The following is a 23,563-nucleotide window of genomic DNA, read 5'->3' as shown; positions in this document are numbered from 1 at the left end:
TGTGTCACTGTATGTGGCCTGTGCATCCCTGTGTCTCTATATGCGGCCTGTGCATCCCTGTCTCTATATGCGGCCTGTGCATCCCTGTGTCTCTGTATGTGGCCTGTGCATCCCTGTGTCTCTGTATGCAGCCTGTGCATCTGTGTCTCTATACGCGGCCTGTGCATCCCTGTGTCTCTATACGTGGCCTGTGCATCCCTGTGTCTCTTTATGCGGACTGTGCATCCCTGTGTCTCTATACGTGGCCTGTGCATCCCTGTGTCTCTTTATGCGGACTGTGCATCCCTGTGTCTCTGTATGTGGCCTGTGCATCCCTGTGTCTCTGTATGTGGACTGTGCATCCCTGTATCTCTGTATGCGGCCTGTGCATCCCTGTGTCTCTGTTTGCGTCCTGTGCATCCCTGTGTCTCTGTATGTGGCCTGTGCATCCCCGTGTCTCTATATGTGGCCTGTGCATCCCTGTGTCTCTGTATGCGGCCTGTGCATCCCTGTGTGCCTTTTTCCTTTCTTCTATACTGTTATACATTTGGGCTGATGATAATTCTATGATGGTGTTACTGGGTGATAAGCAGGAGGCGGTGTGTGATGAGTAAGTATGGGACATGATGGAACTGTTTGGAGACGGAACTCTCTGCAAGAGACACTGCTGATCACGGGCGGGAGGGGTCAGAGTTCATACTAAACGTCATCCCATTCCGTCATGATGGTATTTTTTTATTACTGTTCAGTATGTGCTGTTGGACAGTCAGAGGAAAATGGATAACCATGAAGAAACCCATGAACACACGCAAAGTGCCCCGGCTGGAACTGAACCGCAGCCTCACCTGTGAGACAGTAATGCTATTACCTTTACAATTTATTGTATACATTATTCAGGATTTCTACAAAAGTTGTATTGTAAAGGATTGGCTGACACTATACATATACCTCTTCAGCCCCAAACACAGCAGAGTGCACACACGTGTATGAGAGTACCTTTACCTAGTTTTACATTTATACCCCTTACATAAAATGAGGACAGGTCAGAGAATGGACGACTTACTAAGACCAGGTGAGCAGGGGACACCCATACAGCCAGTCCAGGATTGTAGTGATTGGCCAGAGAGGGTCATATGACCACATTGGTTGCTGCATCTAGATTTCAGCATGTGGACTTACTTGGAAGGATTCCAGCAAATGGACCATATTGGTGACAGGTTTCCTCCTGGCCGCTCAATCTTCACTTTCTCCTCTCCGTTCTTGTTCCTGATGCTTATCACCCCATTAAACATCCCCACCGCAAGATACTGGCCGTCATTTGTCCAGCTAATAACAAAGCAAAGAACATGGAGTTATAATACATCATTTAAATGATCAATGCAGTGATGCAACCAATCAATGGCAGTGACATAGCTGACCAATGCAGTGATGCAACCAATCGATGGCAGTGACATAGCTGATCAATGCAGTGATGTAACCAATGAATGGCAGTGACATAGCTGATCAATGCAGTGATGTAACCAATGAATGGCAGTGACATAGCTGATCAAGGCATGATGTAATCAATGACAGTGACAGTTAATGCAGTGATGTCACTACCATTGATTGGTTACATAACTAATCAGACCGATATAAAATGTACAATATTGCCCTTATATACCCATCTTATTGTTACGTTGCTTAGTTTTGCGTTATTATACCACTCACCTGCAGCACGTAATCTTACTGTTCACTTTGTGTTTGGTGACCGACTTCTGCTCCGGTGACCACAGACCTGAACAACAGAACATACGTGAGATGTGGAATAAATCCTTTTAATAATCCCTCACTGGTACAACCACAAGGTGATGAACTAACCTACGTCACTGGAGGAGCAGGACGCCAGCTGGTGGGTGACTGGGTTGTAAGAGACACACTGGATGGAATCGTTGTGCCTGACCGTGATAGGAAAATGCCAGTTTCAGATAGTGCTAAAGACAGGTCCTGACAATGTGCTGGGAGAACTACACCTCCTGGAATTATCAGCCCCTCCGACAATCCCTGAGACACCAACCTGTGCAAGTCACTAGAGAGTTACAATAATCAATCCTATATAATAAAAGGCTAACGCTGCTTCTCACCTCTATGGGGGGGAATTCAAGCGTTTTGTGCGCTGGTAGCCACTAAATGGCGCCCGACGGAGCAATTCAAGTGTTGCTCCATTCGGGAGCGCACGGCCGCCGGTGCTGACATAACTTATCTTGTTCTGTCATTTTCACAGGCTGAAAACTAGTAGTAACCAGACATACAGTCTGCATTAGACGTCATGCGTCCCTGGCCCTTCTTCAGGCGTCACTGGTTGGAATGTTTCACCAACCACCAGATTGTTTATCACTTACCGATAAACTGGCCTTATATCTTCCCAGGAATATACCACATGTCATATGTCTACATATGTGGACGCACCGCCCTAACATGTTACAGGAAAGTGCACATTCCCGCCAGTAAGAGGACTTACGTGTATTTCAAAATCCCTTCCAATTTAGATGTCCAAATAATGACACTTTTATCGGCAGATCCTGAGGCAAATCTTTTACCTACAATCACCAAGAGAAAAATAACAGGGTGACAAATAAACAGCATTTACTAATAATGACTACAGAATATAGGGGGTCATTCCGAGTTGATCGCACGCTGCTGTTTTTCGCAGCACAGCGACCAGGTCACTACTGTGCATGCACCGCAATGCGCACGCGCGTCGTACGGGTACAAAGCGGATCGTTGCTGAGCAATGGATTTAACGAAGAATCCATTCGCACAGCCGATCACAAGGAGATTGGCAGGAAGAGGGCGTTTGTGGGTGTCAACTGACCGTTTTCTGGGTGTGTTCGGAAAAGCGCAGGCGTGTCCAAGCGTTTGCAGGGCGGGTGTCTGACGTCAATTCCGGCCCCGGACAGGCTGAAGTGATCGCAGCGGCTGAGTAAGTTCTGGGCTACTCAGAAACTGCACAAAACTTTTTTGTACCGCTCGGCTGCACATGCGATCACACACTTGCAAAGCGAAAATACACTCCCCTATAGGCGGCGACTATCTGCTCGCAGCGCTGCAAAAAGTAGCTAGCGAGCGTTCAACTCGGAATGAGGGCCATAATCCATTAAAGGATGTAAATCCGCCCAAAACTGCAGCACATTTTGGGGGAAATGTCCAGAGCTGGTCACTTAACAACATAACTTTGTCAGGATGACCAACAATGAGCCTAGAATCACAGGATTTACTATTCCAGCATAGGGCTCCCCCTTCCTGTCTGTGAGATCCCAATCAGACAGTTTCACAATTGTGTTCCAAAACAGGCAGGAAAGGGAATTACAGAATAAGATTTTTGTACAAACGTGCCATAACAACAAGTAACAGTATATAGTACTTGCTACATTGCTTACTGCAATATCCCCTGACAAATATTCATTGGCAGAGTATCAATGTATACAGCAAGACTTCATTATCAATATTTATTACCAATTATACAGCGTACACATATTGGGGGTCATTCCGAGTTGATCGTAGCTGTGCTAAATTTAGCACAGCTACGATCATCTTCCCTGACATGCGGGGGGACGCCCAGCACAGGGCTAGTCCGCCCCGCATGTCAGTGCCGCGCCGCCCCCCCCGCAGAAGTGTGTACATGTGGTAGGCAAAATAGCGTGCTGGCCGGGAGCTACTCATCGCTCTCCGGCCCACAGCGGCTGCGTGTGACGTCACGCAGCCGCTGCGGCCCGCCCCCCGCTTGGTCTGGCCATGCCTGCGTTGGCCGGACCGCGCCCACGAAATGGCGGCCAAACGCCGCTTTTCCTCCCCCTCCCGCCCAGCGATTGCCTCTGCCTGTCAATCAGGCAGAGGCGATTGCAGCCCTGCTACGGCCTACGGGCGTCGGCCATGCGCCAGCACACTACGGCACCAGCGCATGTGCAGTAGAGACCCGTTCGCTCGGCTGCGATAAAAAGCAGCGTGCGAACGGGTCAGAATGACCCCCATTAAGGAGTACATTACAGAAGAACATTCTATAATTCATAACAGCACAATCTATATTGCCTACCACATGTACACATGTACAAATTAGTGTTAATTATTCTTTTTTTCAGTCAGTAGACAATTAACCTGCCAGTATATATTTTTAGACAAACTCCACACAGACCAGGAATCTAACCCATGACTTCAGTTATGTGACACAGGCAGCACTACTCATCACTGAGCCACCATGCTGCCCTATAACCCAATATAAATCTAAACATGTACACTCGGTTTATTAAACATTTAACGGTCCTAACATATCCTGCCACAGTTATTCTATTAGGGCATGCTAAAACTGTGGCAGGACATGCTGGGATGTGTAGTCCCACAACACCTAGAGGGCTGCATGTTGACTAGCCCGTTGTTATAGCCATGCATAGTGTTATGGCTTATTTACTACGTACGGTTAAGTGGTCACTCCTTACTATCAAATCTATTCTCATTGTTAGTCATTTGCAAAATACCCAAAAGTAGCCCAAATAGAGACAAAATAGAATACTACTGTTTATCAGCAACATAAAGTATAGATATTTACCATCCTTAGCATACGCCACACAATATACCATATCCTTATGTCCCTTTAGTGGCTGCAGTAAGGTCCCATCTGATGTGTCGTATACCTGCAGAATGGGACGTAAGGGTTTGATATTTTTCAGGAAACCCCCCCTCAAATTTCAACCTTAAATGAATACAATAAGTGTCATAGCAGGGCGGGACTCTATTTTATATAATATTTTATTTAAGGATCCACATGCACAATACAATGTCAGGAAATAAGAGGCAACAGTGAACCATGCGCATCGTCAACCCAAAATGCTCAAATATAACAAAACACAAACCGCCACACATACAAGAGGGGGGGGGGGGGGGGGGGTGTATGTGTTTCTGCCACCACTGGATACATATAATATACACACAGCTTTAGAAAGCAATACGCACCAGGACTTTGTTCCCTGCTGCCACAATTAGCTGAGTCCCGTCTGGCTTAAATGCAAGGTCATAGATACTGAAAAACAAGAGGGATTTAACATTCTAAATTGTAATATTTAAAACGTTCAGCTCTAACAGGTGGATTTAATGAGTGATATTGTAGTCATTATTAATTACTAGTTTTAACTGATGCTCCATCCAATCAGCTCCTGTTGTGTTTGAAAAATGACAGGAGCTGATTGGATGGAGCACCATTTAAGATTAGTAATGAGTGATAACTAGAATATCGCTTGTTGTAAAATCTGCCCCTCGGTTACAGTTTGGTCATCTGGCTGTCAGCGTTGTATAGAGGGAGTAAGGCAGGACAACCACTAAAACCCCTTTCAGATATGCAGGGGTGTAGAGAGGGGGAGAGCGTGGCAATTTTAACAAGGAGGGGGGGCACCCACTTTCTACCTTACTTGAACAGGAAGCAGGTCCCTTGTGCCTGGCCATCGCCATCTTCCCAGTGGTATTTGGGAAGATGACACTGGCCACTAGAGAACAAAGACTCTGGCACAGTGCCAGAGTCTTTGCTTTCTATGTGTGGCGCCATCTTCCCAAAGAGATCACCAGGAAGGTGGTACCGCTGCCGCCAGCCACAGCACAGGTATACTGGAGGGTAGAGGACCCCAGGCCCCTCCAGCAGCCCGGACTTGGGTGATTTGTATCTGCTCCCCCCCTCCCTCGGCGGCACTGCAGATATGCAAGCCGTGAATTGCGAGGTCTAAAAGCCGGCAATTTCCCAGGTCTCAGCCCCGACCCTTGTAATGAGCAGGGTTGGGGACCCTGGACTTCATCACCGGTAGTTTGCATTCAGATCTACCAAATTCCCGGTGTTTATGAGCGTTCACGCACAAACACCCGGATTCTGAAGGTAGTGTGAAAGGGGTATTAGGTCATATTTATCATTCAATATTTGCTGTTATCAGGGGGTACCTGCAAATAATTCATATTAATGGGGGCTTCTATCGAGTCGGATTTGTCAAACTCCAGAAAGCAAAGAATTCCGGAGCTTGGTCCCGATAGCTGCATCGGCAGTTCGCTATGGCTAATATATCGCACATTTTACGGAAGGGCACATTGGCTCTGGGGGAGCCCAAACCAGGAAGCAGTGTGACAGCGTAACCTGTCACTCTATGTCTGCTTAGTCAGAGAAGCCCCTCTCTCCTAGCATGGCAACCTGCTGCATGATGGACAGTAGCGCTACATGTGGTTCATGTATTTTATCTAGGTCAATAATACACAATCTTTGATATATATTTATGTCACACAGAGGCTTTACTTACTACTTCACATTGGGGATAATTCAGATCTGATCGCTGCTGTGCGTTTTTGCACAGCGGGCGATCAGATCTGAACTGCACATGTGTATGCACTGCGCCGGTGCGTCGCACGGCTGCAACGGGGATCGCCGGTCAGCAACGAGTTTGTGCGAAGGATCCATTCTCACGGGCGTTCGCAAGGAGATTGACAGGAAGAGGGCATTTGTGGGTGTCAACTGACCGTTTTCAGGGAGTATCTGGAAAAACACAGGCGTGTCCAAGTGTTTGAAGGGCGGGTGTCTGACGCCAATTCCGGTCCCGGACAGACTGATGTGATCGCAGCGGCTGAGTAAGTCCTGGGCTGTGCAGAGACTGCACAAAAGCAGTTTGTACAGCTCTGCTACACAAGCGATCACACACTTGCACAGCAGAAAATACACTCCCCCTGTAGGCGGCGACTATCTGCACGCAGGACAGCAAAAATTGCTGCCCAGCGATCAGGTCTGAATTACCCCCATTGTGGGTTCATTTTGAACTGAGCTTTACGCTCAAATTACTGTAGTTTTCTACAATGGTTGTACAGTGCATGTAATATCACAGCCTGAAAGCCAGGTTTGTTAACTTTTAATAAAAACATTCAAAAAGGACAGACTAAACTGCTGCAGAACATCTTTTCAAGCAGTTCTGCTGCATGTAACTGCACTTTACACAAGAGGATCTGCATGCTTTCCGGCACTGTAATAGAGACAGGATTTTCCAGGTACTATCCAGTAATAATAACACTAGGCACCTGTGGACCCCTTGCACCTGGTTGCTAGGCACCTCTGAACCCCCAGCTCCTGGTTGCTACCCATCTCTGAACAATCAGCTCCTGGTTGCTTAGCACCTCTGAACCCCCAGCTCCTGGTTACTACCCACCTCTGAACCCCCAGCTCCTGGTTGCTACCCACCTCTGAACCCTCAGCTCCTGGTTGCTACCCACCTCTGAACCCTCAGCTCCTGGTTGCTAGGTACCTAGGAAACCCCAGCTCCTGGTTGCTTAGCACCTCTGAAACCCCAGCTCCTGGTTGCTAAGCACCTCTGAAACCCCAGCTCCTGGTTGCTAGGTTCCTAGGAACCCCTCAGCTCCTGGTTGCTTAGCACCTCTGAACCCCCAGCTCCTGGTTGCTTAGCACCTCTGAACCCCCAGCTCCTGGTTGCTTAGCACCTCTGAACCCTCAGCTCCTGGTTTCTAGGTACCTCTGAAACCCCAGCTCCTGGTTGCTAAGCACCTCTGAAACCCCAGCTCCTGGTTGCTAAGCACCTCTGAAACCCCAACTCCTGGTTGCTAGGTACCTAGGAAACCCCAGCTCCTGGTTGCTAAGCACTTCAAGAGCCCAAGAGCCCCATCAATTCCATCTTATGGCACATGCCCGCGCCTGCTTACCACTGCTCCACCTTGTCCCTGTCATGCACTTTATCCACCCAGGTGGGCACGGCCCTCATGGCTCCGGTGTTCTGGGGCTCAGGGATCCGTTATTGCCGAACCGCAGACTCCTCCGGAGTTACCACAACAGATTGGAATACATTTACATATCAAGCCACGCCCCTTCGCGTACACGGCAGGGAGCATGCGCAGAGCCCAGCGAGCACTCACGGCGCATGCGCAGGCAGGGTGCTCAGGCTTGTCACATGATCCAGCAGAAATCTAACATGGCGGCCCCCATGTTGGGCAGGTAACTGCAGCATCAAATGAACTGATAATCATCAGCACACTGCACACACAGACGAGGGGCTCTGGACCAGCCGTAGGACACACATGCTGCATATCAATATGCACATACATTATTTACATACATGTAGCTACATATAAAAGTTGACTTTGGTCAGTTGAATATGCAGAATGGAGCAAATTTGCATGTTTATCATTCCATCACAATATTATTTCGTGGTGTGTATTTTCATAGTGTTCAAATCAAACTGCTAGCAATGGATATGCATAGGCTTACCATACTATCCCTTTAAATTGGGACCCTCATGAATTAGTTCTGTGGCTGATTAAAACCAGATGAAATGCAGGCTTCAATTCAGCCAGCCACAGAACCTGTGTAATTCATGAGTTTCCCAGTTTAAAGGGATGGAATGGTAAGTCTAGATATGCACCACAGCTAGTAATGAGGAATGTGACCGCATAGTGAAGAGACAGCTGTGGTTACGTTGATGCCCAGTATCTAGGAGACTGATGGTACAGGACTGTCAGCCTCATGCTGGGTAAGGGGGGTACAGGGACTGTCAGCACCATGCTGGGTAAGTGGGGTACAGAGACTGACAGCCTCATGCTGGGTAAGGAGGGGTACAGGACCTGTCAGCCCATGTTGGGTAAGGGGAGTACAGGGTCGTAAGCCCCATGCTGGGTAAGGGTGGTACAGGACCTGTCAGCACATGCTGGGTAAGGTGGGTACAGGGACTGTCTGCTACATGCTGGGTAAGGGGAGTACAGGGTCGTAAGCCCCATGCTGGGTAAGGGGGGTACAGGACCTGTCAGCCCATGCTGTGTAAGGGGGGTACAGGGACTGTCCGCTACATGCTGGGTAAGGGGAGTACAGGGTCGTAAGCCCCATGCTGGGTAAGGGTGGTACAGGACTTGTCAGCCCATGCTGGTTAAGGGGGGTACAGGGACTCTCTGCTACATGCTGGGTAAGGGGAGTACAGGGTCGTAAGCCCCATGCTGGGTAAGGGGGGTACAGGACCTGTCAGCCCATGCTGGGTAAGGGGGGTACAGGGACTGTCAGCTTCATGCTGGGTAAGGGGAGTACAGGGTCGTAAGCCCCATGCTGGGTAAGGGTGGTACATGACCTGTCAGCCCATGCTGGGTAAGGGGGGTACAGGGACTGTCTGCTACATGCTGGGTAAGGGGAGTACAGGGTCATAAGCCCCATGCTGGGTAAGGGGGGGTACAGTACCTGTCAGCCCATGCTGGGTAAGGGTGGTACAGGGTCTGTCAGACTCATTCTGGGTAAGGGGGATACAGATGCCATCAGCCCCATGCTGGGTAAGGGAGGTACAGGGACCATCAGCCCCATGATGGTTAAGGGAGGTACAGGGACCATCAGCCCCATGCTGGGTGGTACAGGGACTGTCAGCCTCATGCTGGGTAAGGGGGATACAGGTGCCATCAGCCCCATGATGGGTAAGGGAGGTACAGTGACCATCAGCCCCATGCTGGGTGGTACAGGGACTGTCAGCCTCATGCTGGGTAAGTGGGGCACAGGGACCATCAGCCTCATGCTAGGTAAGGGGGTACAGGGATTGTCAGCCCCATGCTAGGTTTCTTAATGATACTCCTGGGCTATGGGTACTGAGGTAATTAAAAAGCTCAAGACCTTTGGGGTGGCAGCTGTGCCACCTCAGTCGTCCCCTTGGTAAGGGGACCCTAAGTGAATGAATGATGCCCTGCCACTACCGCCAGAAGTAACAAATCAAAGCAGATCCAGAACGTACAAGTATGGAGGTGACTGCTATAATATTTAGCATTACAAACCATTTAAAGACAGATCATTTGCATGTCTGACTATGACCCAGTGTTTATATAGCTGCAATGAGTTTTTCACAGCAATTTTTTGGGGTCTTATTTTCCCCAGGAATCCATCTTCTGACCCAGAAGAGGCAGAGATTATAGGTTACCAGGACACGTCACAGCAAGAATTACACAGCAATAAGTTTTCCACAGATATCGAGTCAGGCGTCCTGGAAACACTTCCCGGGGGCTGGAAAAAAATAATAACACAGAGACGAACGGGGAAAACGGCAGGAAAATATGACCTGTTATTTGTAAGGTAAGTTCATATGTAAAGTTCCATTGCATGGCCATAAGTAGTCTCATCTGTGTAGCTGTGTAGAAAAGACATTAATATTAGGAAAAATAAAGAAAGAATAAGTATTTTTCTTTATTGTAGTAGAAAGTTAGCTGTACTGTCTTTTCCCACACAGTGAGTAGATATTTGCAGGGTGTCAGTAACTTGTTGAAATGTTGCTTGTGTGCAGTTGGAAAGGTTAGGTGATAATTGTCACTTATCACATGCCCTCTGATCACATGACACCTGTTGTTGCACCTTAAATGTTGCTGCATTAAGCAGTAGCCATTTTTGTTAGGATTATCTCTAAAGATTAAATAGAATATGCACAGAAACATGTACGTACAGCCTGTATGATTGCTCGAACATGTTATTTATCTTCTAGCCCTCAAGGAACCAAGCTTAGATCAAAATGTGCTCTTAAAAAATATTTGCGTTCCAATCATGTCAAGATAAAACTTGAAGAATTCGATTTTTTAGTTCCTTCTCGGAGGCCATTAATAAAGCACGAAAGGAATATGGCAGGCGAGGAAATAGAAACCGCAGGCAACAAGGAGGTTCAAGGAGACAGACCGATGTCCATCACATGTCTGCCAGGAAAACTCAAGGTAGAGGCTTTAAATAATACTGTTATGATACAAAATACAGAAGAGAATATATTTCCTGTGGATGAAAAAGAAAAGAATGTTGTTGTAAAGAAAGATGTTGGCAGGAAAAGAATGAGAAGTCACAGACGGATGTCTGATAGGGATCTGAAAGATGCGGACAGAGTTCTAAAGCCAAGAAAGTATAATTCTCCTAAACAAGGGGTGCAGATTAAATGGAGAAAGAACAATAAAAGGACCAGTATAAGGGAAAAGTCCAAAGAAGAGGAATCCCATGAACCAGACGTGGTAGTCAGTTCTTTGTTACCAATCCTAAGCCAAGTGCTTGCCTGTAATAAGACAGATGACACTGCGGACGCTTATGAGACAGTACTGGCACCCACAGGTGATCCGACAGATTTGTGTCCTTCCCAGCAGCTGCTTGACACTGAGACGAAGGAAGCAGCAAGTGATCACCATCAGGAGGACAATGACGCTCAAGATGGAGGTAATTCGTTGTGGTGCATTAATCATTTAAAATTAGATTTCAAAGATCACATTTTCTTTTATTTACATATAATTTATTCATCAGATTCCATCCCAAGGTCACAAGCGGAGAAGAGAAAAACCAGCCACTATTTCTCCAAAAATGCCACCAAGGAAGGTTTGTGTTCTCCAGTGCTTATAGCCAACAGTGTGCTCGTGTGTAGCAGTATAAGGACATTGAAAGGTTTGTTATTCTATAAATAGTGTTCATTCTTGCACCCTGCACCTGTCACAACCCGTGCAGGTCCTTTTTCCTGTCTGGGGGGTGGTGTCACTCCCTGCTCTGGTGCTTTTAGCACACTCTGGTTTGTATCTCAGCACGATACTAGAGGCACCAGAGTGACACCCAGACAGAAAAGAGGAACTGCACAGGATGTAACAGAATGAGCTAGAATGAACACTATATAGAGAGAGACCACAGACCAGATTCCTGAGATACCTGAGTGCTCAGTAACACCTCTCATCATGCAGAGACTTGGACTAACTATGGCTAACAGTTCATATGGACACATAATTGTATAATAACAGTTATAAATCTAAATCACAAAACTGTGGTTCCAGTGGCTCTTGCTGGGGCAGCTTTGCCGTGCGGGGTGAGGGCGTTATTTCACCTTTGGGTCGTGACGATTTGGTTGAGTGTTTCTCTTGCAGCTCTGGAACCACCTAGAAGAAAAGCTTTCTCCAAGTGGACCCCTCCTCGTTCTCCTTTCAATTTAGTCCAGGAAACACTGTTTCATGATCCATGGAAACTTCTCCTAGCAACCATTTTCCTGAACAAGACCTCAGGTGAGAGAATACCTGTTCTATGCCTCTACAATGCTAATTTATGGCCTCCTAACATAACTTTGGTCTGACTGCAATTTTGTGCACTAATTAGTGCATGAAAAAAGACACTTAAGTAGTTTTCTGTGGCACCTTTCCCACTGATGCATTGTACAATCTTCCAGCAGTGCTACAGGTAATGCGTGTCCATTATATACTGAGAGTTGCACAGAGGACTTTCTGAACACGCTAATAGTCATGCTACATTTTATATTTGTCATAAAAATGCATGTAAAGTTACATCATATAAATAAACTTAAATGTAAAAAATTTAAAAGTGATTGTATTGCATTAAGCGTCTGTGTATAGAATGTAAATGGGCCCCTAGTGGCTGTTTGAAATGTAACTTATATTTACTATGTGTGTTTAAATGTAAAGCTGCATGGTAAGTTATGGAAGGAAAACTCATAACAGGTAGCGATGTAATAGATTCCACACACAAAGACATGATCACAAAGTGCCTCCTCCTGGAGTAACTGTGAGGAGCTCTGCTTCATGTGGGAACATGGAGGGGAATGTCGCACAGAGAGATGGGCCCTCCTCCCAGAGTAACTGTGAGGAGCTCTGCTACACGTGGGAACGTGGAGCGGAATGTCGCACAGAGAGATGGGCCCTCCTCCTAGAGTAACTGTGAGGAACTCTGCTACACGTGGGAACATGGAGGGGAATGTCGCACAGAGAGATGGGCCCTCCTCCCAGAGTAACTGTGAGGAGCTCTGCTACACGTGGGAACGTGGAGGGGAATGTCGCACAGAGAGATGGGCCCTCCTTCTAGAGTAACTGTGAGGAGCTCTGCTACATGTGGGAACATGGAAGGGAATGTCACACAGAGAGATGGGCCCTCCTCCTAGAGTAACTGTGAGGAGCTCTGCTACATGTGGGAACATGGAGGGGAATGTCACACAGAGAGATGGGCCCTCCTCCTGGAGTAACTGTGAGGAGTTCTGCTACACGTGGGAACATGGAGGGGAATGTCGCACAGAGAGATGGGCCCTCCTCCTAGAGTAACTGTGAGGAACTCTGCTACACGTGGGAACATGGAGGGGAATGTCACACAGAGAGATGGGCCCTCCTCCTGGAGTAACTGGGAGGAGTTCTGCTACACGTGGGAACATGGAGGGGAATGTCGCACAGAGAGATGGGCCCTCCCCCTAGAGTAACTGTGAGGAGCTCTGCTACACGTGGGAACATGGAGGGGAATGTCGCACAGAGAGATGGGCCCTCCTCCTAGAGTAACTGTGAGGAACTCTGCTACACGTGGGAACATGGAGGGGAATGTCACACAGAGAGATGGGCCCTCCTCCTGGAGTAACTGTGAGGAGTTCTGCTACACGTGGGAACATGGAGGGGAATGTCGCACAGAGAGATGGGGCCTCCCCCTAGAGTAACTGTGAGGAGCTCTGCTACATGTGGGAACATGGAAGGGAATGTCACACAGAGAGATGGGCCCTCCTCCTGGAGTAACTGTGAGGAGTTCTGCTACACGTGGGAACATGGAGGGGCATGTCGCACAGAGAGATGGACCCTCCCCCTAGAGTAACTGTGAAGAACTCTGCTACACGTGGGAACATGGAGGGGAATGTCGCACAGAGAGATGGGCCCTCCCCCTAGAGTAACTGTGAGGAGCTCTGCTACATGTGGGAACATGGAAGGGAATGTCGCACAGAGATGGGCCCTCCTCCTAGAGTAACCGTGAGGAGCTCTGCTACACGTGGGAACATGGAGGGGAATGTCGCACAGAGAGATGGGCCCTCCTCCTAGAGTAACTGTGAGGAGCTCTGCTACACGTGGGAACGTGGAGGGGAATGTCGCACAGAGAGATGGGCCCTCCCCCTAGAGTAACTGTGAGGAGCTCTGCTACACAGTGAAACGCGGAGGAGAATGTTGGCTAGAGAGATGGTTGTAAGGCCCTCCTCCTAGGGTAACTGTGAGGAGTTCTGCTACACATGGTAATGCGGAGGGGAATATCGCACAAAGAGATGGTTACTAAGGCCCTCCCCCTAGAGTAACTGTGAGGAGCTCTGCTACACGTGGTAATGCGGAGGGGAATATCGCAGAGAGATGGTTACTAAGGCCCTCCTCCTAGAGTAACTGTGAGGAGCACTGCTACACAATGAAACGCGGAGGAGAATGTTGCCTAGAGAGATGGTTGTAAGGCCCTCCTCCTAGAGTAACTGTGAGGAGCACTGCTACACAATGAAACGCAGAGGGAAATGTCGCACTGAGAGAGATGGGCCCTCCTCTTAGAGTAACTGTGATGAGCTCTGGTACACGTGGTAACATGGAGGGGAATGTCACACTGATAGATGGGCCCTCCTCCCAAAGTAACTGTGAGGATAGGTACTTTAGGACTGGCCAGGCCAACCTGTGGCTCTCCAGCTGTTGGGAAACTACACATCCCAGCATGCATTGCTACAGTTTTAACATTCCCTAATAGCAAAACTGTGACAGAGCATGCAGGGACTTGTAGTTTCACAACAGCTGGAGAGCCACAGGTTGGCCAGGCCTGCTCTAGGAAGAGTAGGGGCACTTTACACAAGGTAAGAGGAATGCCATACACAGAAACATGATCTGCTTTGGTCACTGAGAGGAGCTCTGCTACACGCAGATTCAGTTGGTAATGCTATGGGCAGTGAAGGTTATCTCTAATTCTGTATTATTTTAGACTTCAGCTTCTAGCCACAGAAGTAAAACACCTTACCAGAAAATCCCAAATGTTCTGCATTGTAGATCGCACACCTTTATTATTTTATTGTTATTATTATCCTGTGTAAAGCATTCTCATTTCTGCTGCAGGGTACACAGGGCTCCACAAGGATTAACATCGAGGTGTAGAGTAGGATCTTGATCCGAGGCACCAACAGGCTCAAAGCTTTTGACTGTTTCCAAGATGCACAGCGCCGCCTCCTCTATAACCCCGCCTCCATGCCAGTGAACTCAGTTTGTTAGTTGGTGCCATGCAGTATGCAGGCACTTTACAGGTGGCTGCCTTAAGCAGCCTTTTCAGAGTTTATTTTACTAAGACTGAACAGGGAATGCTTACTTTACTTGGTGTGAGTCTCACAATCATGACGTTTTCAGGTTTAGTACGGCCAAACTATTGGCTTCTCTACAACAGGGCCTGGACTTAGGCCTGCGTCTGGCCTCCCTCAAGGTATAAATCTCTGCCTTGTCGGTGTGGTTTCAGAGAAAGATTGCTACCCTGCCTGATGTTCATACATTCACTCAGGGTGTGTTGCGGATTCAACCTCCTTATGTGCCACCTGTGGCTCCCTGGGATCTGTCGGTGGTTTTGGAGGCCTTGCAATAGTATCCGTTTGAGCCTCTTACCTCTGCTGACCTTAAGTGGCTTTCCCTTAAGGTGCTGTTCTTGCTAGCTATTGCTTCAGCTAGAAGGGTCTTTGGATGTGGTACGGGCTCTCCGTATCTATGTGAAGAGAACTTCCTCCATTAGGAAATCCGATTCTCTTTTTGTGTTGTTTGGTTTTCACAAACGTGGCTGGCCTGCTTCCAAGCAGACTTTGGCCTGATGGATTAGAATGGTGATTGCACATGCTTATGTACAGGCTGGTCATCCGGTTCCTGCTACCATCAAAGTCCATTCTACACGGTTGGTTGGACCTTCTTGGGCGGCCCACTGTGGTGCGACCCTTGAACAATTGTGCAAGGCGGCTACTTGGTCCTCAAGGAACACGTTCATTAGGTTCTATGCCTTTGATACCGCTGCTTCCCAGGATGCTTCCTTTGGACGCCGGGTTCTTGTGCCCGCTACAGTGCGTCCCCTCCCATAAGGAACTGCTTTAGGACATCCCCGATGTTAATCCTTGTGGAGCCCAGTGTACCCCGCAGCAGAAAACGAGATGTATGGTAAGAACTTACCGTTGTTAAATCTCTTTCTGCGAGGTACACTGGGCTCCACAAGGCGCCCACCCTGACGCACTTAGCTTCTTTGGGTTGGTATTGGCATAGCCGCTGGCACCCTCTACTGCGGTGTGTGGTGTAATTGGCTATGAGCGGTTTTCGTCTCTGGTACCTGCTACTGCATTGGGCTGGTTAACGAAACTGAGCTCCTGTGCATGGAGGCAAGATTATAGAGGAGGCGGCGCTGTGCATCTTGGGAACAGTTAAAAGCTTTGAGCCTGTTGGTGCCTCGGATCAAGATCCTACTCTACACCCCAATGTTAATCCTTGTAGAGCCCAGTGTACCTCGCAGAAAGAGATTTAACAACGGTAAGTTCTTACCATAAATCTCGTTATTCCATCCTTTTGTGCCATACACACACATGGACCAATTTAAGTGGATAAGCCTACTATATGGGCCCGGATAGGTGTGGAAAACACACAAACTCCACGCCACACATGTAGAATCCTGCGTCGGACATCATAATGTTTTTTTTTTTTTTTAATTCTTTATTTATACGTGGTCAGGTACATTGAGAAGGCATTCTAGAAATACATGGGACAGGCGACCAACATAGCCAGCGTCCAAGATAGACCACAATTTTTCAGATAAATAACAGGGTTAATCGGTGTGGGAAAACAATCAAATTCAAACATGGGGATCAGGGGGGGGGGGCGGAGAAGAGGAACAGGGGGGGGGGGAAGAACCACATTTGTGTCCATACATAATATATATCTTGAGAACAACGAGATCATAATAGAGGGGAGGAGGGGAAACAGAAAAGAGACGAAGACAGAGAGGGTAATAGGAAGAAGAGATAATTGAGAAAGATAGGAGCTGGGTTGAAGAGGAATGTCGGAGAGAGAAGGTGGTAGGTGCCCATGGGTCTGCGGGAGGGGCGGGGGCAAATGGAGGGGAACGGCTAGCCACGTTCAGCGGCGAGCCAGGGAGCCCAGACTTGCTCGAAGACGTGGCTCCGGTCGTGGAGGTAATAGGTGATCTTTTCCATTGAGGCGATGTGCCAAATTTTAGCTTTAAGGGATAGTAGGGAAGGTGGTGAGGGGCTCTTCCAGTTGAGGGCGATCAGTGATTTTGCTGCCGCTAGAATGTGTGAGGTCAGCTTTTGGGAGAATTTATTGAGGAGTGGGGGGGGATAACACAGTAAGGAGATCCAAGGATCTTTCAGCACAGGGGACTCTAGAAGTGAGTTGAGGAGGGAGTGGACCAAATCCCAGAAGGACACGATAACCGGGCAAGTCCACCATATGTGGAGCATAGTACCTCTAGCTCCACAGTTCCTCCAGCAGGCCGGAGAGGCGGACGGGAAAAATTTGTTAAGACGGTCGGGGGTGTAGTACCAGCGGTAATAAACTTTGTAGGCCGTTTCCTTAAAAGCGGTGGCAATAGAGCATTTAGCAATCCCTAGTCTCATGTCCTCCCAGTCTTCAGTTTCGGGTGGAGGCCCGAGGTCCCGTTCCCATGCGAGTTCATGGGGCCGGGATAAGGGCAGGGAGGATTCCAGTAGGAGAGAGTAAAGTTGGGAGATTATGCCTTTGGAGGAGTGGGAGTTGACACATAGGGATTCAAAGGGAGTAAGGGCACGAAGTAAGGCGGTGGGGGGGAGGGAGGTTAGAAAGTGGCGTATTTATAGTAATTGGAAGGGATTGAGTGGTTGTGAGGGGATTTTCTGCTGGAGGTCAGGCAGGGACAGCCATTGGCCCCGATCGGCAAAGTCGATTGGGAATTTAAGGCCCAGTGTTATCCACGTCCGGGATCTCGTAGGTGAGAGTCCGGAGGGGAACATGGGATTCTGCCAGATGGGGGTCAAGGGTGAGGGTGTAGTAGTGAGACCCCACTTCAGAGAGAGGGTGTCCCAGGTTTTGAGGTTGAATTTGATGGTGGGAAGAAGTTTAGAGGTTGGGGGTCGAGAGGTGGAGGAGAGTCCCCATAAGGGGGTCAGGTCTGGGATGCCAATGAAGGCTGCCTCGATGTCCAACCAGGATACCGACCCTGGAGGAGCGTATGAAGTGACAACGTGGGATAAGTGGGAGGCGAGGTAGTATAATTTGACATCGGGAAGGCCTCTGCCTCCCGTGGAGGTTCATCATCATGTTTTTAATTCTCTCATTTCCCTTCAGAGCAGCAGTACAGCCTTGTAACTATATCTTACATACTGCGGCGCCCACAGAAGCAGCCGACCCATAGAATTATCCCACATGTAGCTAGTACCTCTATTGGAACCTTTCCACTTTGGCTGTATGAATTGTGCAGCTAAAGCTGGTTTGTGTATTGTGCTGTAATATTTAGACCCCTTATACCCCTATCTGGCACTTTGTGTAGTTTATCAGCACTTCTGCTCTCGCCTGCAGGGAAAATGGCGATACCGGCCCTGTGGCGGTTCCTGGAGAGATACCCGAACGCCGAGGTGGCCAGAGTTGCCGCATGGGAGGAGATGTCGGAGCTTTTGCAGCCGCTGGGGCTCTATAAACTTAGAGCAAAGACCATTGTCAGGTTTTCAGGTGCACTAAACCGTCCCTTCTCTGTAACTGCATTTTATAGGTACTTGTTTAGCTGTGCCCAGCACTTATCATTACACATACAAGGGGTTGATATATCTAGCAGTAAAAAGAGTGGAGAAGTTACCCATAGCAACCACTCTGAGAAGGAATACATTTGTCTCTCCCTCTATGGAACTAGTTGTCCTTAGTTTCTATCCTTTATAACTTCGCCTCTTTTGGAATCTATCCCGACATATGTATTTTTATTCTGTTTGCCCTAATATCAAGTTTATTTTGTACAAAAGCCTTTGCCAGATATAAAGCTGAATACACAGCCTCATTTGAATATTATAATTGTGTGGGAGGGTCCTAAGTGCTAACAACTTATTGTAATATTACGTTATGGATATAGTATCTGTGTGCTAAAATCTATGGGAATTCGGGATTGTGCGTCAGCAGCCATATTTATGCTCCATATGGATATATCCTGAATGGGGGTTCACTACAATATGCCTGCGGTCGGGCTCCCGGCGACCAGCATACCGGCGCCGGGAGCCCGACCGCCGGCTTACCGACAGTGTGGCGAGCGCAAATGAGCCCCTTGCGGGCTCGCGCGCCACACTATTTTATTCTCCCTCCAGGGGGGTCGTGGACCCCCACGAGGGAGAATAAGTGTCGGTATGCCGGCGGTCGGGCTCCCGGCGCCGGTATGCTGGTCGCCGGGAGCCCGACCGCCGGCATACTGAAGACCACCCCTGAATGGAAACCTTTTAGTATTTATTACATGGTTACTTCTCTTCCATCATGATGCCCGGAATACATAGCTTCCGATTTTATAGAAATGCGGAAGTGGGACAAAATAATCCCGACCTTCTCTGACAAAACCACTCCCAGATCCACTTAGAAACACTGCCCCTTTGGGATCTGCAAATGGAAGTGCACCACCATAATGCGGACAGCTGTGAGATGTGGGAATCTAGAATAGACATTGGGGTCTATGTACTAAGGCTTGGAGAGAGATAAAGTACTAGCCAACCAACTCCTACCTGTTATTTTTCAAGCACAGGGGGAGACGTACTAAGCCTTGAAAAGTGATACTATTCACGGTGATAAAGCACCAGCCAATCAGCACCTAACTGCCATGTTACAGGGGTATATTGAATTGATGTCGGATCCATTCCGACGGAAAGGATCCGACATCTCAGTATTCAATGAACTTTTTTTAAAGTCGGATTAACATGGTCAGAAACGGGGCTAAAACCTGTCGAATTTGGCCGTGCTTCCGACAGAACATGTGGATCCGCGGTTATTCCATCGATCCACGTGTTTTCCGACAAGTCGGAATTGCCGACTTGGAGAAACGGCAGGGGGATTGAAAAGGTCGGAACAGTTTCCGACCTAAAAAAGTCGGAAACCGCCGTCTTTCCGACATGACGGCAGTTTCCGACTACAATTGAATACACCCCACAGGCTGGGTTTGAAAAATAACAGTTAGGAGCTGGTAGGTTGGTACTTTATCACCGTGAAATGAATCACTTTTCAAGGCTTAGTACGACTGTTACATGGCAGTTAGGAAGCTGGTTGGCTGGTACTTTTATCATTCTTTATTCATCTCCGCTTAATCACTTTTTAAGGCTTAATACATTTGGGCCACAGCCTGTAACATGACAGTCAGGAGCTGATTGGCTGGTACTTTATCTCTATCCACTTTATCTCTTTCCAAGACATAGGGGCAGATGTATTAACCTAGAGAAGGCATAAGGAAGTGATAAACCAGTGATAAGTGCAAGGTGATAAACGCACCAGCCAATCAGCTCTAATATGTAAATTAACAGTTAGGAGCTGATTGGCTGGTGCGTTTATCACCTTGCACTTATCACTGGTTTATCACTTCCTTATGCCGTCTCCAGGTTAATACATCTGCCCCATAGATCACAATGTTTACGCTTGAGTGCTGACAATTACTTTATACAATATAGCCGTGTCTGTAAACGTCATTTATCTCACACGAATGTGATCCTGAATTATCATAAAATGATGGAAACAAATAGTGCGTGAAAGTTTGTGATTGGAGCGTTTGTCTCCCGCAGATGAGTATCTCACAAAGAAATGGCGCTATCCTATTGAGCTTCATGGAATCGGAAAGTACGGCAATGATTCCTATCGCATCTTCTGTGTGAATGAGTGGAAGAAGGTGACATTACAAGAACCCTCTCTTGAATTTTATTTCATCATTTTATTGGGGGGTGTTTGTGTGTAAATTAGAGATGTAAAATGTTGACGCTGTTATAGTGTGAGTGTAGTGCTCAAGAAAGCATCAATATCTTTTAACTGTCACAAAACACACAAAAACAGAATGATTAAAATGTTTGTGTTGTGATGCATCAAATCCACATTTCAGGAAAACGCAAAGTTCCAAATTCTTCTTCTTTTTTTTTTTTTTTACTCTGAATAAAATCCTAATTTACGTGTGAAAACTGAAGAGCGATTGGTCTACATAATAAATCTGATCTGTAACTTTATCCTGTGAAAGTGATCATCGTACACCCTGCATAATAATATCACAGTACAGGCAGTCGCTTATGTGGTTGGCTGTATTAAAATGACTAAGCCGAACCCAAACCTGGAGAAACACAGAACAAAAAGAACAGCATAGCAAAACAGCCGTGTTATCGTTTAAGGCAGGGGTGGGCAGACTTTTGGAGTCGGTGATCTACTTTGAAAGCTGAAACGCTTTTGTGATCCACCTAGGGGCGTGGCATAACAAAAAAAGGGATGTAGCCTTGCTGCACAGGGTGTAATGACTGTCTCGCACGAAATAACACATTGGCCCCCACAGGTAAAAACCTCAAACACATATGCCCCCACAGTGCCAGATACACATATGCCCCACAGTGCCAGATATGCCCCCACAGTGCCAGATACAGATATGCCCCCACAGTGCCAGATACAGATATGCCCCCACAGTGCCAGATATGCCCCCACAGTGCCATGTGCCCACAGTGCTAGATATGACCCCACACTGCCAGATACAGATATGCCCCCACAGTACCATGTGCCCACAGTGCTAGATATGCCCCCACAGTACCATGTGCCCACAGTGCTAGATATGCCCCCACAGTGCCACATATGACCCCACAGTGCCATGTGCCCACAGTGCCAGATATGACCCCACAGTGCCATGTGCCCACAGTACCAGATACAGATATGACCCCACAGTGCCATGTGCACACAGTGCCAGATATGCCCCCATAGTGCTGCTCACCGTTTTGCTGCTGTGTGGAGAACGCAGCGCGCGCCTCTCCTGCCTGCCGCCCTGTCCGTCAGTCTGGTCTCCGGCGGTGACGGCAGCGTGTATATCTCATATCAGGCGCCGGTCTGCGAGCTCTGATTGGCTAACGAACCAGCACCTGATTTGAGCTATACATTCTGCCGTCACTGCCGGAGACCAGACTGAGGGGCAGGACGGCAGGCAGGAGAGGTGCGCGCTGCACTCTCCTCGCCTCGTGTGGATGGGCGGCAGCTCGCGATCGACTGGTCGCATGTCCGCGATCGACTGTTTGGCCACCCCTGGTTTAAGGGTTAGGTATGAAATGTTGGCATGAGAATGTCAACGTGGTATTAATGGCGACATTGACCATGTAGACCATAGGTCTGCAAACTCTGTCCCCATTACCCCACACAGTGCATGTTTTGCAGGTCTCCTCAAAGAATCGCAAGTGAAATAATTAACTCCACCTGTGGACCTTTTAAAATGTGTCTGTAATTAATACACCTGTGCACCTGCTGGGTTACCTGCAAAACATGCACTGTGTGGGGTAATGAGGACCGAGTTTGCAGACCTATGATGTAGGCCAGAGGTTCTCAAACTCGGTCCTCGGGGGCACACACAGTGCATGTTTTGCAGGTCTCCTCACAGAATCGCAAGTGACATAATTAGCTCCACCTGTGGACCTTTTAAAATGTGTCAGTGAGTAATTAATACACATGTGCACCTGCTGGGTTACCTGCAAAACATGCACTGTGTGTGCCCCCGAGGACCGAGTTTGAGAACCTCTGATGTAGACAGTGATGAAACACGTCGCCTTAGCCGCCAGGAAAAGGTAAGTCACCAATGGGCCACCAGGATGAAATGTCGACATTTCATCCTGATGGTCCAGCAATGACTTACCTGCTTCTGGCCAGGTGCAATGGCGTCTTCCAGGTCACATCGGTCATGTGACCGTCACTTTTGGGTCAGAGCTATGATTATTGTATATTCTGTTTGCAGGTGCAGCCAGAAGACCATAAGCTGAATGAGTACCACGCCTGGTTATGGGAGAACAAGGAACAGCTCGGCTTGGACTAATCAACTTGTCCCATTTGTTGCTTTTATTGTCATTTTACTGCGTCTTATCATGTTGTCTTTGTACATAAATTATCACATGACCTGGATTTTCTATGCACGTTTTTATGTTTATGGATTTTTATAAGATAAACTGTAAAATAAAAATAACATTTTGAAAATTGGAAGTTCTATTAGAGCGAAGGTTAATTGTCACTTGATTTGGTTACACGTCCTCTATATTTGTGTGCATAATGGCCACTTGAAGGCTGGGACTCCTGCTTGGTACTAGGGCCCCTCCCATTTGGCCTAAGGCCAGGGGCGGAACTGTGGGAGGCAGTGGAGTCGGCTGCCGCCGGGCTCCTGGCCACAAGGGGGCGCATCTCCTCCACTGTCTCCCGCAGCCTGAGGACTGCGCTGCTATTGCAGATGGAGGAGCTGTGTCAATGACACGGAAGCTGCCTCCTGTAGAGAGAGATGGCACTGGCTGCAGCTAGGGGGAGCTCCAGAGCACAGCTCCTCCCGGGCCCTTAGTAAGCCAGCCGAGGGAAGCTCAGAACTCTCTGCTCCTCCATGCTCTGGATGATAGCCAAAGGTAGGCACTGTGTGGGGGGTGAGGGAGAGGTGTATTTGGGGGGAAGTACTGTGTTTTGTGTGTGCTTGTTTTTAAGTGAGGTGTGTGTGTTTTTAAGGAAAGTTGTACATTCAAGTAAAAGAGGCATGTGTGTGTGTGATGTGTGTGAGAGTGGCATGTGTGTGAGAGGCATGTATGTGTATGTAAGTGGGAGGCATGTGTAT

At 48.1% G+C, this 23,563-nt stretch overlaps 2 protein-coding genes across 6 annotated transcripts in view; one reads left to right on the top strand and one right to left on the bottom strand.

Moving 5' to 3' along the window:
• IFT122 (intraflagellar transport 122) overlaps positions 1 to 7,855 on the bottom strand; it is a 141,540-nt gene extending 133,685 nt beyond the window's left edge. The window contains exons 1-7 of one of the 2 annotated variants that reach the window (XM_063941220.1): positions 7,684 to 7,855; positions 4,963 to 5,029; positions 4,559 to 4,643; positions 2,477 to 2,555; positions 1,837 to 1,913; positions 1,687 to 1,753; positions 1,159 to 1,305 (exon numbers count right to left, since the gene is read on the bottom strand). In XM_063941220.1, the coding sequence (XP_063797290.1) occupies positions 1,159 to 1,305; positions 1,687 to 1,753; positions 1,837 to 1,913; positions 2,477 to 2,555; positions 4,559 to 4,643; positions 4,963 to 5,029; positions 7,684 to 7,742 (581 nt within the window). In that variant the 5' untranslated portion in view covers positions 7,743 to 7,855. The remainder of the gene's footprint in view (positions 1 to 1,158; positions 1,306 to 1,686; positions 1,754 to 1,836; positions 1,914 to 2,476; positions 2,556 to 4,558; positions 4,644 to 4,962; positions 5,030 to 7,683) is intronic. The other variant, XM_063941219.1, reaches the window with a different exon arrangement.
• A 10-nt stretch (positions 7,856 to 7,865) lies between these two features.
• On the top strand, positions 7,866 to 22,927 carry MBD4 (methyl-CpG binding domain 4, DNA glycosylase). 4 transcript variants are annotated; one of them, XM_063941221.1, is made up of 8 exons: positions 7,866 to 7,972; positions 9,878 to 10,072; positions 10,476 to 11,182; positions 11,267 to 11,338; positions 11,872 to 12,006; positions 18,313 to 18,462; positions 20,532 to 20,635; positions 22,712 to 22,926. In XM_063941221.1, the coding sequence occupies exons 1-8, from the start codon at positions 7,899 to 7,901 to the stop codon at positions 22,787 to 22,789; spliced, it is 1,515 nt and encodes a 504-aa protein (XP_063797291.1). In that variant the 5' UTR covers positions 7,866 to 7,898; the 3' UTR covers positions 22,790 to 22,926. The 4 variants fall into 4 exon arrangements, with proteins under 4 accessions (XP_063797291.1, XP_063797294.1, XP_063797293.1 ...); XM_063941223.1 differs by lacking the exon at positions 7,866 to 7,972 and adding an exon at positions 8,276 to 8,381; XM_063941222.1 differs by lacking the exon at positions 7,866 to 7,972 and adding an exon at positions 8,414 to 8,507.
• The last annotated feature ends 636 nt before the right edge of the window (positions 22,928 to 23,563 follow it).

This window comes from Pseudophryne corroboree, chromosome 9, assembly GCF_028390025.1.
Source record: "Pseudophryne corroboree isolate aPseCor3 chromosome 9, aPseCor3.hap2, whole genome shotgun sequence".
In the NCBI taxonomy this organism is placed as follows: Eukaryota; Metazoa; Chordata; class Amphibia; order Anura; family Myobatrachidae; genus Pseudophryne; species Pseudophryne corroboree.
This window is presented reverse-complemented; position numbering and strand designations above follow the sequence as displayed.

Excerpts from the sequence above, each read along its gene's own strand:
- MBD4 (XM_063941221.1), top strand. The coding sequence starts at position 7,899 with ATGCGCAGGCAGGGTGCTCAGGCTTGTCACATGATCCAGCAGAAATCT. Across the intron at positions 10,073-10,475 it reads TATGACCTGTTATTTGTAAG|CCCTCAAGGAACCAAGCTTA; the intron begins GTAAGTTCATAT and ends TTTATCTTCTAG. Across the intron at positions 18,463-20,531 it reads GACCATTGTCAGGTTTTCAG|ATGAGTATCTCACAAAGAAA; the intron begins GTGCACTAAACC and ends TGTCTCCCGCAG.